General features: G+C 40.8%; 1 protein-coding gene across 11 annotated transcripts in view; it reads left to right on the top strand.

Moving 5' to 3' along the window:
• Nucleotides 1-243: 243 nt before the first annotated feature.
• Dscam2 (Down syndrome cell adhesion molecule 2) overlaps nt 244-15,145 on the top strand; it is a 33,145-nt gene continuing 18,243 nt past the window's right edge. For all 11 annotated transcript variants that reach the window (XM_068293151.1, XM_068293150.1, XM_068293143.1 and 8 more), the window contains exons 1-7: nt 244-1,142; nt 6,686-7,018; nt 7,143-7,304; nt 7,944-8,090; nt 8,165-8,282; nt 9,448-9,896; nt 10,049-10,193. In XM_068293151.1, the coding sequence (XP_068149252.1) occupies nt 1,094-1,142; nt 6,686-7,018; nt 7,143-7,304; nt 7,944-8,090; nt 8,165-8,282; nt 9,448-9,896; nt 10,049-10,193 (1,403 nt within the window). In that variant the 5' untranslated portion in view covers nt 244-1,093. The remainder of the gene's footprint in view (nt 1,143-6,685; nt 7,019-7,142; nt 7,305-7,943; nt 8,091-8,164; nt 8,283-9,447; nt 9,897-10,048; nt 10,194-15,145) is intronic.

Below are 15,145 nucleotides of genomic sequence, written 5' to 3'. Positions count from 1 at the left end.
GCATGGAATTATGCCGCCCCTTTACCCGTCCCGCCAAACCCATCATGTTTCACCGACTAGTGTAAACATAGAGTCAGCCAGCAATAACACAGCTGTTCGTAGAGCGTCTCGTGCCTAACCACAGACAACAAATTGTGGTACGCATGCGTCAATATACACAAACAGACACACACACACACACAGAGAGAGAACCTAAGTCACCTCAGTGGCATTTGTCGAGCAGTTGCTGTTCGAGGCTCGGAGGATACGCACGGCTCTGGCGGATGAAAAAAAAAAATGCAACTCGATGGCAAACGGCAATTGGCAATCGGCAATCGGCAATCATTGAAACGAGCAGTGAGTGGCTAGTGCGAGTGCCTGAATGGTGGTATATGGTGTGTTTTGTAATGTGTGTGTGGTGAGAATAGGCAACCGAAGAGAGAAAGCTGGCCCCTAAAGAGAGAAGAAAGAAAGAAAGAGTAGGCCCTCGCTTCCCCTAGAGAGTGCAGCATATCATGTTGATAACTTTCACTTGGCCATCCTAAAACAACACACAGGCATCACAGTCAAGTTTGGTCCTTGCAGCCATTCAGTTGCCTGGACGGGAGTGTGCCAAATGCTTCTGCTTGCCTGTCGCGCGTTTCTGTCTCTGTCTGTGTCTGCCGTGTGCGTCGGTGTGCATATGTGTGTGTGTGTTTCTCTATTTTTTGAAAAGTGCCGGCAATAAAGTGAAGGTTCCAGAAATCTCATACCATTAAACATAATCAAACATCAACAAAATCAAAGTAGAAATTTCACCCAAAAGGAAACAAATTTTGAAGAATTTACAAAATATAAAAGATAAAAGATTTCAAAATTGTGCCAAAAATTAAAAAGCCAACGGATACCCTGTGTATTGGAGATGTAAACGTAGCTCAAGAAAATATAAACAACAACCAAACCAAAACGACACTGCCTAAATCACACATTAATCGTACAAAACCAACAAAAAAAATCCCCATCCCCACCCCTCCAACCACGTAAACAAAAAAAAAAAAAAAAATAAATATATACACATAAATCAAAATTGCATCAACTGAAAGTCGAAACAAAATCAAAACACAAAACCGGAAACATGTGGATTAGTAGCCGCCTTTTTGTGATTTGTTTGCTGCTCAATTTCGGTAGGTATTTACCCCAGACCCCCCTCTCTACCACTCTCCCACACTCTTCATTTCTGCCCGCCTTCCCCCATACGCACTCAAACTCTCTTACCAAAAAAACTCTTAAGCCTGGCCTGCCGGCTTCATCTGTGGCATCTTATCTTGTTGTATGTTTTTTTTATTCTTTTTCGTTTTCCTACCAAAAAATTGCTTGGCACGCGCCTCAAAGTATGCTTACAGTTTCTTCGTTTTTTCCCTTTTGTGTTTTATAACTTGCGTGTGTTTATCTAATATATGTGCGGCCGAAGGTTGGGTAGGGCGGCATCAACAGCTGTCGGCATATTTTTGTGCGGTGTTTGTATTGTTGTTATCAGAAAAACTTATTATGGTTGATGCATAAAACAAAAGAAAGAAGCATTAAGGCTCGACGGGGATTTTATGGGGATTTGCGCCCAGAAATATGCAAAAAGAAAATAAGCCAAAAAGAGTTTTCTAACTAGAAAGAAATTCACCATGGACGCACTCAGTAGGTATTAAGGTTACCCCTTATGATCAGAAATTCAGACTTGATAAAAAATATGAAACCTATGATCACTTTTCAAACTACACTAATCTAGGTGAGATAAGTGAATTTTCTAATGCGTATCAAATGCTTTTAACCACTCTTCTCATTTTGTTCCTCGCTTCCGTTTAATCGCTTTAATTAAGCAATAATTCTTAGTATGCGGTTTCAGCGATTATTTGATGACCATTTAAAACACATTCTTTTTCCCTACCTAGACGAAATTGAGCCGCATATAGACATAAAACTTATTTAAATTTATGGACATTTATAGAAAAAGTGTTGTTATCATAATTTATGATACGACTCTATGTCTTTCCTGTCTCGCTATCTCAGTCACACTCTCTTGTCCTGTGTCTCTGTCTCACAGTGTAGAGGAGCCAAAACTAAGTGCAAATGACTTGGTCGCTTTATGAGCAGCCAGCCAAAAGCCATAAAATGCCGGGTCATAACAACACACAGAAACTAAAGCCAAAAATGCGTATACATAATATGAAATTGCCTTATGATAAAAACCAGGCGTCAATTTATGCCATAGAAACAGTCCTCCTCCTCACCGCCCCTATAGTCGGCAACCTCTCGACTCTAGACCCTCAACTAGCTGCTCAGTTCAGCTCTCTTCTGTGCAGGACAGCCTAATGAAATGTGTCAGATACAGAGCCACTCGATCGACCTTTCCAAATAAATGGTAGTTGTGTTAAAAAGAGACAGAGCAGGGGCGAGAGAGAGAGAGAGAGAGAGAGAGAGGAGGATATGTGTATGGAAGAAAAAAAAAAAACGTTAGGAAATTTGATATTTTCCAATTTTCACTGCCCTAGCTTTCCCTAACTTCCTCCCTACCTCTCATTCCATACTTTCTCTCCTGTTGTCTCTCACTTACTTTCTGGCAGTTTTCATTTTATGATAGCAATAGCAACTGGCATTCATATTTTTTGCCTCAGCAAATTATAAAAATTCCATACATACATACATAGATATTCCCCTACAAATATTCCCTTACCAAATAAATATATCAGTATAGTATATATACATACATATCTATATATATAATATAGTATACATTTTCGCACCCTCGCTTGAAGCTTGAATAAAAATGAAAAATATGCAAATGAAATTGTTACTCAATGTCTAAGCTCACACATTTCACTTTGGGGCATGAAGGGTGTCTGTATGGATAGGTGGAGGAGGTCGTGGTTAAGAGGAGCAAAGGGGCAGGGCCAGAGGTAAGCTGATTTCTGTTGCTCTTTTCCTGTTTTTTTTTTTTTGACGTTGTTATTTCCTTTTCATGCAGATAAACATAAAATATAATACGTTATTTAAAATCAACGGCAAACAAGCAAAACAAAATCTTTATATGACAAGAAAATTATGAAAAATTATGGAGAGCAGTATAGAGAGTTACAGACAGTAAGAGAGTTTACAAAAATGCGGGCGACGAGGGGCAGACGAAAAGGGCAAGCTTGTGATTGATTGTGTTTTAAACCCTTTATGACAAACGCTTTAATTTGTTGCAGGATTAATGAAGTGCGAGCCAAGAAAAGTTTAGCAAAAAACAAAAAACCAATGTTCTGTGTGTTTGTGTGTGTGAGCCACTGAGTGTGTCTCGGTGTGAGTGTGTTGGCATGGCTCCAGAAAATAACAGATGGCAAATAATGAAATGGGTTGGAAGCATTTCATTTTAAGTGAACGAGAGCCTGGAGAATGAGTGTGGCGAGCAACAGTAACTTAAAGCTGGGATAGCAATTTACGATTAATCAGAGATATAGTATTAGTTCAGCTAGATTTAGCCAGTCTAAAATCCATGTCATTTAGTATAATCTAGAGGAAAGTATTTCAATGCGAGTCCCAGCTAAAGTTTCTTATCTTTCTCCACCAATCATGTACCCTGTAGCCAGCAAGCAAATAGTTTTTTCCTTAGACCACCAATATTATATGTTTTAAGGATTTGCTATTAGTCGAGATAAAATAGTTGTGCTGTTAGTTTTAGTTTTATCTTTAGAAATCGTATGTTAATATAAGAAGATTCCATTTATTGAGAGTGTCTGAATGTGGGAAGCTATCCATTACATGTTAAAGGGTATCGCTTAGACGACTAGCAAATCGAATATGTTGAATTTTTTTTATTTCTCTTCGATTTATTCAGTTTTTTTTCGAAAACAATTTGCGCAGCAAAGATTTTAACTTTACAGTCGTCCTTTTTGCGGCCTTTGCCCATCGGTCTTGGCTTTAAAGGGCCAGCTGGTAAACATCTTGCTCTAGCATAACAAAAAGGACGCCCAGAAGTAAAAGAAGAAAAATGGTAAAAGAAAATAAAGTTATTTACAATTATTATTCGGTTTCTGTTTGTTGTCCTTGTTGTTGGTCGTTGCGCGTTGGCCTGTAAACGCTTTAAGTTCTTTCAAGTTTTGCTTGCCTTTTTCTTTTCTTGTTTTCCTGTGGCACAGACATTATTGACTTGCTTCTGGGACTGGGGCGTAGGTATGGGCCTAGATTTTACTCCCAGCCCCCTGCGATTGTTTTTCTGAGCATGTAAAATTGAATTTCCGTTTTTTCGGGTCTGGGTTTATACACTGTTCGGCCCACCATATTCGCCATTTGGATAAAAATTTCCGAAGCTTGGCTCTTTAAAACTGGCCAAAAACTTCAAATGGATCATTATAAATATTACTTTTACCACGAGTATAGCGAGCTCATAAATTTACCCAACTGCTTCAATGCGACTCTCGTCTGCAGGCTATGAAATAATTTTCAAAAGTGCCAAAAGGGCGCAAAAAAACGGAGAGAAAAAAACATATTCATACACATACATACATAAATATGTATAAGTCAGATGGTGGAGGCAAAGGGAAGGCTTAGGAGTATGTGCAAAAAAACCCAAGTATGTAATGTCTGAGAAGCTTGGCAAAGCAACCCCTTAAGGATCGCCAAGTGGATGAGAAACACATTCGAAATGAAATGTACGACACAAAACGAGCGGAAATGCAAGCCAAAGCAAAGAAGTGTTGTGTGATAATAAGGGGAAAGAGTACCGGGGTAAAGCTATGATGAGCGGTGGTGCAGCAGACCAATGTCCCCCACTTTAGGGTTACAAACGGTGACAGTATAAATGCACTTCGAAATACGTAATATAATATCTGCTAAGATTGCTTAGTTAACTAGAATCGATCATCAAAAACTGGATAACAAGTCAGATCATTGTTTTTCCATGTTCATACATATATTAGAAACTGTAGAATGAAAACAGTAGTAACTCAGCTTTAAAGGCATTATAAAATATAAAAGAAAAATGGGCATTTCATACACTTTCAGCAAACGAATCGGAGATGTATTAATCAATCGTTAAAACAATGAAATTGAATCTGGAACAGATCGCAAGTTTACAATTTTTTCACATGACAAATGAATCTTACCCAATGAAAGTTATTGAACCAAACCCAAATACCCTTTCCAAAGGTTATCGCAGACAAGCTACAAAAAATGCTAATGGCAATTAAATTCTAGATAGATTTACCAATTTCGTGGGTTAACTAAGAGACCCATTTATCATGTATGAATATAGAAGCCAAATGTAGCGCACAGTCTAGAAGAAAAAATTCGCATGAATTTTGAATTCGTCATTTGAGTGAAGAGCAAAATAAAAACAACAAACAAAAATGAATGCAAAATACCAGTTGGGATGGATTCAGGAAAGCGGAACGCTGGAAGCGTAGATTTTTTGTTTTTACAGGAAAGAATACAAAAAAAAAGAAGAGAAAAATGCCTACAAGTGGATGTGCACACTCACACAATCACACACTGCTCGTAAAACACACACACGCACATACAGATGTAGATGAAACGAGTGCCAAGCATACTCAAGGCATACTTGCAATAATTTTATGGCCTAGCCCAGTGGCTGCCCTGCGTCCTCCACCCACCTCACACACCGCCCTCTTTAGACCACCGACGCCGCAGTCTCTGTCGTCTTGGACCAGGATGTGGATGTGGGAGCCATGAAATCAGCGGGGAAAACACAACGGCAACGAAATGGAACGAACTAAAAGAAACAAGCAAAAAAAAAAATATATATGGGAAGAAAACAAAAACCAAACCAAACCAGAAAGAAGTAACATAAAAATCCATGCTGTCGAGCATAAAACAAAAAGCGCCTGGCCAGGCACAACAAAAACCATACACAAAAAACCAAAAAGAACAAAACAAAACAAAAAAAGGAAGAAAAAAAAAAACAAAAAACAACTCTAATTGCAGACACAATGGCTTGCTGGAGACGGACGTGTAGGGAGCGGAGGAAAGGATGGAAGTCGTCGGCTGGTTGGAGAGATTGAACGAGTTGCAAGGATTTGCACAGCGCCGCAGGGGAAGTCACCCACCCGTTTTGGGTGGCAGACAGCCGAGGCGCATTCATGTGGAATATGAAGCGAAATGTCAATTTGAGAAGTATATACGTATATACAAATATATATGTATGTATGTACATCGTGGGAGAGGTGGGGCTGAAATGAAAGGGTCTGGGTTTTGTGGATTGTGAAGGGTTTGTTCGAGAACCTCGCAGCAGAAGCTAAAGACAAAAATGTTATTCCAATTTAAGATAAGGCACAAATCTGTTTGCTTGCGAGAAATGGAAAACGCTTTCGGCTGAATTCTCATTCTGTTTTGCATTATAATAAATTTAAATGCTTATTAAAGGGACAGCTAGACGTAGAGACTATAGAGAGATATTCGATATTTGTTTCATATGTTTGATGACCCACCATTGATCCGTAGGCAGTTTATGGTTATTTCATAAGCATTAAATAATTTCTACATACATTTGATAGGCTTTTAGGATTGTTACCACAAAAAAAAAAGAACATCGAAATAACAAAAATATTTGATGGCCAACTCTTAAGGATTTTCATCTGTTTCATTCAAAATGAAGAAGTGAGCGGGAGAGAGAAAGAGAGACATTGCCATGTCATAATTTCATCTTTTTCTTACACACACAAATTTTGATTCATTGCAGATGCCACCTACAGCGAACCCTTCGAAACACATTTACGTGGTCCCGGATTCGTTATGGAACCGCCGGGACGCGTTGAGTTCTCAAATTCATCGGGAGGCTGGCTAGATTGCTCTGCCTCTGGTAGTCCACAGCCGACAATCGATTGGGTCCATGCGGATGGCACAGCGGTCACCGAAATTCATGGTGTGCGACGCGTTCTCAGAAATGGCACACTGGTTCTGATGCCATTTGCAGCGGCTGCCTATCATCAGGATATTCACAATACGATCTATCGATGCATAGCCAGCAATTCGGTGGGTCGCATTGTGTCTCGGGATGTGCAAGTGAGAGCAGGTAAGCAACCATATAAGTATAGTCTTTCCTGCACCATCTCTTCTATCAACTTGATAAAAATAATAGTCATCATAATAATTTATACACATCTATCCCATTTTTTGTCGTTTTCGTTTTTTTGCAGTTGTGGCACAGGCCTATAAAGTGGATGTGGAGGTATTATCTGCATCGCGGGGATGCACTGCCATTTTGCGTTGTGTGGTGCCTACGTTTGTCAAGGAATTGGTTCGAGTGGTCTCCTGGGTTCATGAACCCGCTATCTACATCTATCCCTCGTTGCAAGGCGGTAAGTAACGAAACGGACCAGCCCCGTTGGGTGAAGTAGGCGAGCATTACTGCAAGTGCAGAGGGAGAAGGTAGGAAGGAAACTTCGTCTCTGTGTGTCGTCTGTCGCTCCTGCTGCTGCTGCTGCTGGTGCTGACGAGGCAAACTGAAACGAGCTTCGTCACTGTCTGGCATCCTTGTGCCTTGTAGAAGCCACCGTTTTACTGGTAGTGGCAGCGGCTTACCAAGCCAACAAAGTGCATTGTTTGTTTGCAGTATTTGCCTCTCTCACATGTTTGCCTGCTTAACTACCATTTCCAACGCTTCTGTCTGCCTCAGTCCCCTACTGCATCTACTTGTGCTGGTGCTGCTTCTGCTTCCTTCTATTCCAACTGCCTCTCTCGTGTGCTTTGATGCATAATTAACATTGTCCTTTAGCAATTTGAGAAGCGCTTTTAACTTGCCTTAACCCTCTCATACTCATCTCAACTAAGGTGCAACTATGAGTTGTGCGAGCCTTGCCTTGAAATAGCTTCAAGCCATTTTAACTCTTCAAAGAGATAACTAACATTGAAGGATCGTTTCAAATTGGAAAGAAAATCCTTCTTTTCATCAGACACATAAAATATATATGCATTATTTCTATTCTTTCTATTCCCAGATGGCAAATTCCATTTGCTCCCTACTGGCGAACTGCTTATCCACAATCTGCAGGAGAGCGATGAATCGCAATCCTTTCGCTGTCGCAGCATGCATCGTCTCACACGTCAGGTTGTTGTCAGCTCACCTACGCGACTGCGTATTAATTGTGAGTATACCTACCACACACACACCACAAATATGGTGTAACCAATGTCATATATTTGGCTACTACTACTACAGCACATCGCGGCATCATCTCACCCAGCGTGGTAGAGCACACGGCTCATGTTCAGGTATCACAGGATGAAGGAGCGGTTCTGTTATGCGTGGCTCAGGGTTGTCCTTCGCCCGAATACAGGTATGCTATCTAGTTTCCTACCTACCCATATATTTGTTGCCATAAATCGATGTTACAAGAGCGAGTGAGAGAGAAAAAGAGGGGAAAGGGGAATAGACACTGAGAGATTTAGCACACATTCCCGGCAAAACTTTTTGACGTTGACAGGAGGCTGAGGGTGGGTGGTGGTTCTGCTTTTGTCTTTACCTACAACTGCTCCATCAACTATTTGAGTGCCATAGTTATTAGTGCCATCTTATGGCTGTTTGGTTTGCTATGTGTGGGTTAATTGGAACGCAGAAGAAGTTGAGGCTGGAGGTGGGTTGAAAAGTATTTAGTTTGGAAATAAATAAGCCGGCGACGCGCTAATAAATAGTGTTGGAAACATTGAAATTGTTTGTCTATGCGCGCTTTGCAGAACTTTCTCCATGGTCTGTCAACATGGCGTGTGCTTAATATGCGTACATAGTATTATGTATACGCCATGTTGATCATACAAGCATTTAGAGACAAAGGCATAGGTAATGATGCATCAGACGAGAACCAGAACCATAGCCAGAACCAGACATATAACATACTTAGTATATGCACACATAATTACGCTTTGATAAGCAGGCAAGTAATAAAACGTAACAGAAAACAACAGAAACAAAAAAGGACCGAGATATATCTGCAGAGGAAGAAGAGTTGCAACTGCCAGACGACCGGCATGTTGATGGGAAAACAAAAAGAATCTATTGGGGAGAAAAAAACCAGACATCAGTGGCAGGATAGATGGATAGATTGCCACAGCAAAATGCAAAAGGTAAAGAGACTGACAGAGACACAACAAGCAAGAGAGAGAGAGAGAAAGAGATGGGGATAGAGAAAATGTTGCCATTTCATAATTAATAGAGCAAAGGAAGCGGGGGGTTGAGGTTTTTGAAGTGGAGAGATGTTGAAGGCTCCAAGGATTAACGAGTAATGAGCGAGACAGTATCAAAGACAAAAGCAAACCTAACGATAAACCTTGAACTTACTTTTAAAACACTTTTAAAGTATAAATCAACAAAAAGCATTTTTCTGCAATTTTTTGTTCAAATTAGTCAATATGGGGGAAATGGATTTTCGAATTCATCTAATTGATTTCATTATATCAAACTCGTATGTGATAAAAGGTTGTTTTTGTTCTCATCTCATCTTACAGTTGGTATACCCACAATGGCCCTGGACCCTTGCCCGTTTTGAGTGGTCCGCGTGTACGTCTGCTTGGCCCCATTTTGGCCATTGAGGCAGTGACTGGCGAGGATTCCGGTGTCTACAAGTGCACCGCCAGCAATGTGGGTGGCGAGGCCAGTGCCGAATTGCGGTTGACTGTTGCCACGCCCATACAAGTGGAAATCTCACCGAATGTCCTTAGCGTGCATATGGGCGGAACTGCTGAGTTTCGGTGCCTGGTAACGAGCAATGGCAGCCCAGTTGGTATGCAGAATATTCTTTGGTATAAGGATGGACGACAGTTGCCCTCATCCGGTCGCATTGAGGATACATTGGTGGTGCCCCGTGTTAGTCGCGAGAATCGCGGCATGTATCAGTGTGTGGTCCGAAGGCCCGAGGGTGATACATTTCAGGCCACAGCCGAGCTTCAGCTAGGAGGTACGTAGCCACAATTTCAACTGAGCCAAAGCGCTAGAATTGGTTTTTTGCCTATGCTTAAAATATTAATGTGACCTCCACTCGTTTTTCCCCTTCTTTTCAATCTCTATATATATGTTTTGCCTCCATCTGTCTCAATCTCTCCCGCACAGATGCTCCGCCTGTATTGCTCTATAGCTTCATCGAGCAGACATTGCAACCGGGACCAGCTGTGAGCTTGAAATGCTCCGCAGCCGGCAATCCAACGCCGCAAATTTCATGGACATTGGACGGATTTCCGCTGCCATCAAACGGAAGGTAATTGAACTTGTTGAAAGCCAGGAGCCTGAAGAGGCTGCTCTGCCAGCCTCATGCCTGTTGGCTGGGTGTTTGGTTCGTTGGGCTCGCCAATGCCAATGCTGCGGGCGTTCTACTACCATAAAAAAAAAAAAACAAACGAAAAAGAAATGCAAAAAAATGTATCTCAACTGTGATTCCCGACTGGGTCTCTCTGAAGCTGCATTTATTGCCAACGTTGTGTGATTCTATCCCTTTCAGTCTCCCTCGCCATTTCCTATGTGTGCGGGTGTGTGTATTTTTATATCATTTTTTCCATTTGCTTTTCAAAAACATTCTGTACACACACACACACACACAGAAAGTGCTTGCCGCGCCTACTGTGCCAGCCAGGAGGCTGGACTGGGCCTCTGCTTCAGCGTTCATTCACTTTGCCTGTGTGTCTGGGCCCAAGGTTTTGACTTTGCCTTTCTATTTGTTAATTAAGTCCTGGCCAAAGTCTATGCTAGGAGACTGCCGACTGCCACCAACGACTTACGCATTTAATTGCATTTTTTAGCCGCTGTCCCTGGCCATTTGCCAGATTTATATGTTAAATCCTCTCAGTGGCGCTTTAATGACATTGACATTTGCATTCCCATCGCATCGCATTGCATTGCATCGCATTGCAATTGCATTTGCATCAGCAATTGCATTTGCATTGCACGTTTGCCAGACTCAACAAATAGTTTGTTCGTTTTTAGCACAAAACAAATAAAATGCATCAGACCATCGATTGATTGTCAACTCAATCTCAATCTCAATTGTTGTTGTTGTTGTTGTTTTTATTGTTGTTGTTGTTGTTGTTGTTGCTGCTGCTTCTGCTTCTGACATTGTCAGCGACATTTCATTTGATTTTTTACTCCTGTCACCCTTTTGCACTTGGTTTTGCCCATTTCATTTTGCATTCCTTTCCTCATCCTCCTTGCTTGCTCTTCATCTGCACTTCATTTGCAGTTTGTTGGCAGCTGCCACTAATTGTTTGAGTTACGTCTGTAATGATTTGCAAGTCAAAGTTGGTTGCCAGTTGGCAACTGTTGACTTCTGTTGTTGATTAAAAACTACCAACAGAAGCAGCAGGAATTTCTTCTTTTTTTTATTTGCTTTTGACTTTGACTGTCGTTTAGCGATGCAAATAATAATAATAAGAGAACGACACGGAGGGGTAAACAAAACAAGACAAAACAAAACAAAACTAAAATAAAAAAACACCATAGTAGCAGTTTAGGTGGCGTGTCCTGATTGTCGTCGTCCAGTGTCGTCGTCTAGTAGCACAATATTTTAATTAAAACTTACACACTATGATAAACTTGAATTTGTCTTACACTATATGCTGATGCAACCGATACACTAAAATAAATCAGTGTAGAAAACAAGACTAAATTGAAATATTCTCTGAGCATAAATTAGATTAGTTAATTCAACGCACATATTTGGTTCGAAACGAATATACCTCATCTCTTAATAATAACTAACAGGTAACTTAGAGTTGTACTTATTTTGATCTCTTTCTAGAATGGAACATCTTTTATCGATTGCTTAGAAACAATAATTATACTAAAATAGTTCTTATATCTTTTTGAGTTGTCGATAATCGGTTTACTAAATTTCTTACAGTGCACAATTGTATGTCGTTTACAAAATTTATTCATATCCAATTCACTTGAAATTGCAACTTAAAGTGGTCCAAAGTAATGCCATGAATTTGTCTCACTCAAGTGGTTTAAGCTTCTAGAGTCCTGCGGCCACCCCGTGGTGGTTGTGTCTGTCTGCGTGTCTATCTGTCTGGTTGTCCAGTTTTTGGGTTTTCCGACCACAAGACGAAAATTGATTACAAAAATTGTGCTGTTTCTGTGTTCGGTGTGTGAAAAACTGTGTTTTTGGTATGCAGACATTTGCAGTTAGCGCCCTTTGGCTTTAATTTAAAAGTTATTTGAGCAAGCAACACAATTTGGACACATAATACCTTAAGGCATTATATCCCAACCGACAACAACAACAACAACGATCATGAGGAGGACGACGAAGACGACGATTGCCAATGCCAATGCCGACACCAAGAGGCGGCAGAGGCAACCTAATTTGCCCGACAGCGTCATCTGAGAAGGCCTTCCTTCTGCTTTAGCGAATGTTGCATAAATTTTGCTTGTTGTTATTGCCGAGTTTTAAGTGGTTTACATTATTCGGTTTAAAGGTATATCAACTTGGTAAGTGTATTTATTTAATACACACTCATACAAACACACACAGGCAGACAGACAGACAGACAGTCAGCCAGCCAGAGAGGTAGGCAAACAGACAAGGCGGGACAAGAGAAGATAAGAGGAGCAAAGCAAGCTAAAGGCTCCTACAGTACATATAGTTAAGGAGTATAAGTAAAAGGCAAGAGCAAGGGAAACTGGGTGGATGGAAGGATGTAAGGATGTGGAGCAGTAGACGCCTTGAGGCGGAAATTAAATGATTGCGCGCACGAGGTAACGCAACACTCAAACGCTCATTTTACGCCATTTTCAAAAGTTTGTCTGCGGTAAGCAAAGGCAGTTGCTGTGCGTCCTGACTTTGGTTTCGGTTACTCCCCTCCCACCACTGCACTTCCCTATTCCTTCTCATCATTGCCTTTACCTTGCCTCTCTGTCGTTTGGCTTAGGAAGACGACTCAGCATGTGTTGAGGTGATGTGCGTTTGTCTCTAACTCGAGGCGTTTTAAGCGTATGTGTGTGTGTGTGCGTGTGTAATTTTGGTTTAAATGAGAAAGTGTCTAAGCCGATCGTAGCAATAAATAGATAGTTAAATACTATGGGCTATAAACATACACAATGTGCAGTAGGGTAAACTATCTGCCTATCTGGGAAGACAGCCATCGACACGCATCGACTGACATTGTGAGGGAAAGTAATAGGTTTAGATTGGGCCCAAGTACAGTAAACTTTAACTAACTTCAACACACTAGTTGTGGCAATTGAATTAGCATGAAAAAGTTTATGTTTGGTTTTCAATTTGTCTCTATTTTCAATTACTTTAACAAAGAGGTGTTAAAACTTTAAGGACATGGCATTTCTTACCAGTTTCTTGGGAGTATAATTGAAAAATGTTTAACAAATTGTTTCTAGAAAAATTCACGCTATTAAATGCATTAATTGAACCACTGCAAATCTTTTTAGTTACTTAAAACCAAATCCACTTAATACAAATAAATTGAAATTATAAATTCTCTATAAGTTAGTCGGAGAAGTTTTCTCTCAGCTTTGCAGTTGGCTCTTAAATATTATAAGTTTCTTATAGTTATTTTATGTAATATTATTTTTTCAGTTGCTTGTTCTGACTTGGTTTAAAATTGAATAAGCCACCCGCCATAGAACAGCACAGATCCACAGAGAGAGAGAGAGAGAGAGAGAGATAGTAATCGAGAAAGAGAAGCAAAAGAAGGGCAGGGAAGGCAATCGGCTAAAAACAGCAGAGAAAAGCCGCGCCAAACTATTAGGTTTATATAGTTGTAGCCAAAGCGTTTTATGCACACACACACGCAGATACCACGACATAGACAGACAGTCACACATGGCACATGGCACACACACAGACATACATATGCATTTAAAGTTTGGCAATAGTGTTTAAGCTGCCGCAGGATTCAGGCGAGACTCTCTCTCTCCGTTGTGCGGATGCGAGAAGGCGGATAAGGATGTGTGCAACTTTGTTGCAATTTTGTCCCCGCCATTGTTTCCATGCTCTCTCAAGTGTTGCAGTTAGCGCTCATGGAGAGAGACAGAAAGATAGAGGGAGTGTGCTGATGTCAGAGTCAGAGTAAGAGTCGGCGACAGAGTCAGAGTTAACTACAGTTGTTGGTTTTGCTTCTAGTTGTTTTTCTTGTTTGTTTTTTTTTTTTTCGGCCTCCCCACTCTCCTCCCCGCAAGCAAGCACTCCGTAGAGTGCCATCCAGCAGAAACCATTGCACCAAAGATTTTTGGTTTCGACTTGGCCGCTTTCTAAGTGGGCGGAGGGGTATCTAAAAGCATTGCACTTTATTCATTCATAAGCCTTTGGCCCATTTGGCCCATTCGTTTGCCGTGTCTGTCTGAATGCGGCGGGAAAAGTTAATTAAAATTGTAATTACTTCAACTCGCACTCTAATGCCAATTGAAAAGTTACCACTGAGCCACAAAACTAATGAGCATAAGTCCGTACCAAAAAGAAATGACAGTGGGCAAATGAGAGAGAGAAAGAGAGAGAGAAGGAGGCCAACATGGCGTATGGGTAACAATCTTGTCTGTAATTAATGTCTATGCCAATGAGAAGGCTAAGCGGCGCCGAGTACAAATACAAACATAAAATACAAATACAAATGCGAATACGACTTAATGTCAGAGCCAAAGCACTTTATAAAATCCGTTCTTCCTATTTTCCCTTTTCCCATTTTCCCCTTTTCCACTGTCTCATTATTTGAGTTGAAGCGTAATGGCCGTATCTTAACTGTTTTCACTGTCTATGGGCATATGAGCATAGGGCATTGGGTGTGGCACATGACATTGAAAGCAATAAGGAGGGGGTTGAGGCAAAGTGTTGGTGGTGTATAAAAAAAAAGAAATAACTATGCTAAGCTCTGTCAGCTCAACTGACAGCCTTCATTACGGATACAGCTACACAGCTACAGCTAAATAATGCAATGTTCCTTGTGTCGAAAAAAACTAAAGAATACAAAACCAAATGAAGCCTACGGCAAAAGGATTTGGGTCAGTCTGCATTTGAAATGCTTGTGAGAAATGCCTCAGTGAGTGAGTGAGTGAGTGAGCGAACGAATATGAAATGTTTCTGTATGTATGTGTAAGCTCGTTGAAAAATGCAAACAACAATTCTAAAAACAGGCGCATTGCGCATACGCCGCATAAGCCCACCAAAATGTTCGTCATATTAATGCATTTTTTCCTTTTCATTTACTG

This window comes from Drosophila tropicalis, unplaced genomic scaffold (assembly GCF_018151085.1).
Source record: "Drosophila tropicalis isolate 14030-0801.00 unplaced genomic scaffold, ASM1815108v1 contig_694, whole genome shotgun sequence".
Lineage (NCBI taxonomy): Eukaryota > Metazoa > Arthropoda > Insecta > Diptera > Drosophilidae > Drosophila > Drosophila tropicalis.
The sequence above is the reverse complement of the archived record's forward strand: the minus strand, read 5'-3'. Positions and strand labels throughout refer to the sequence as shown.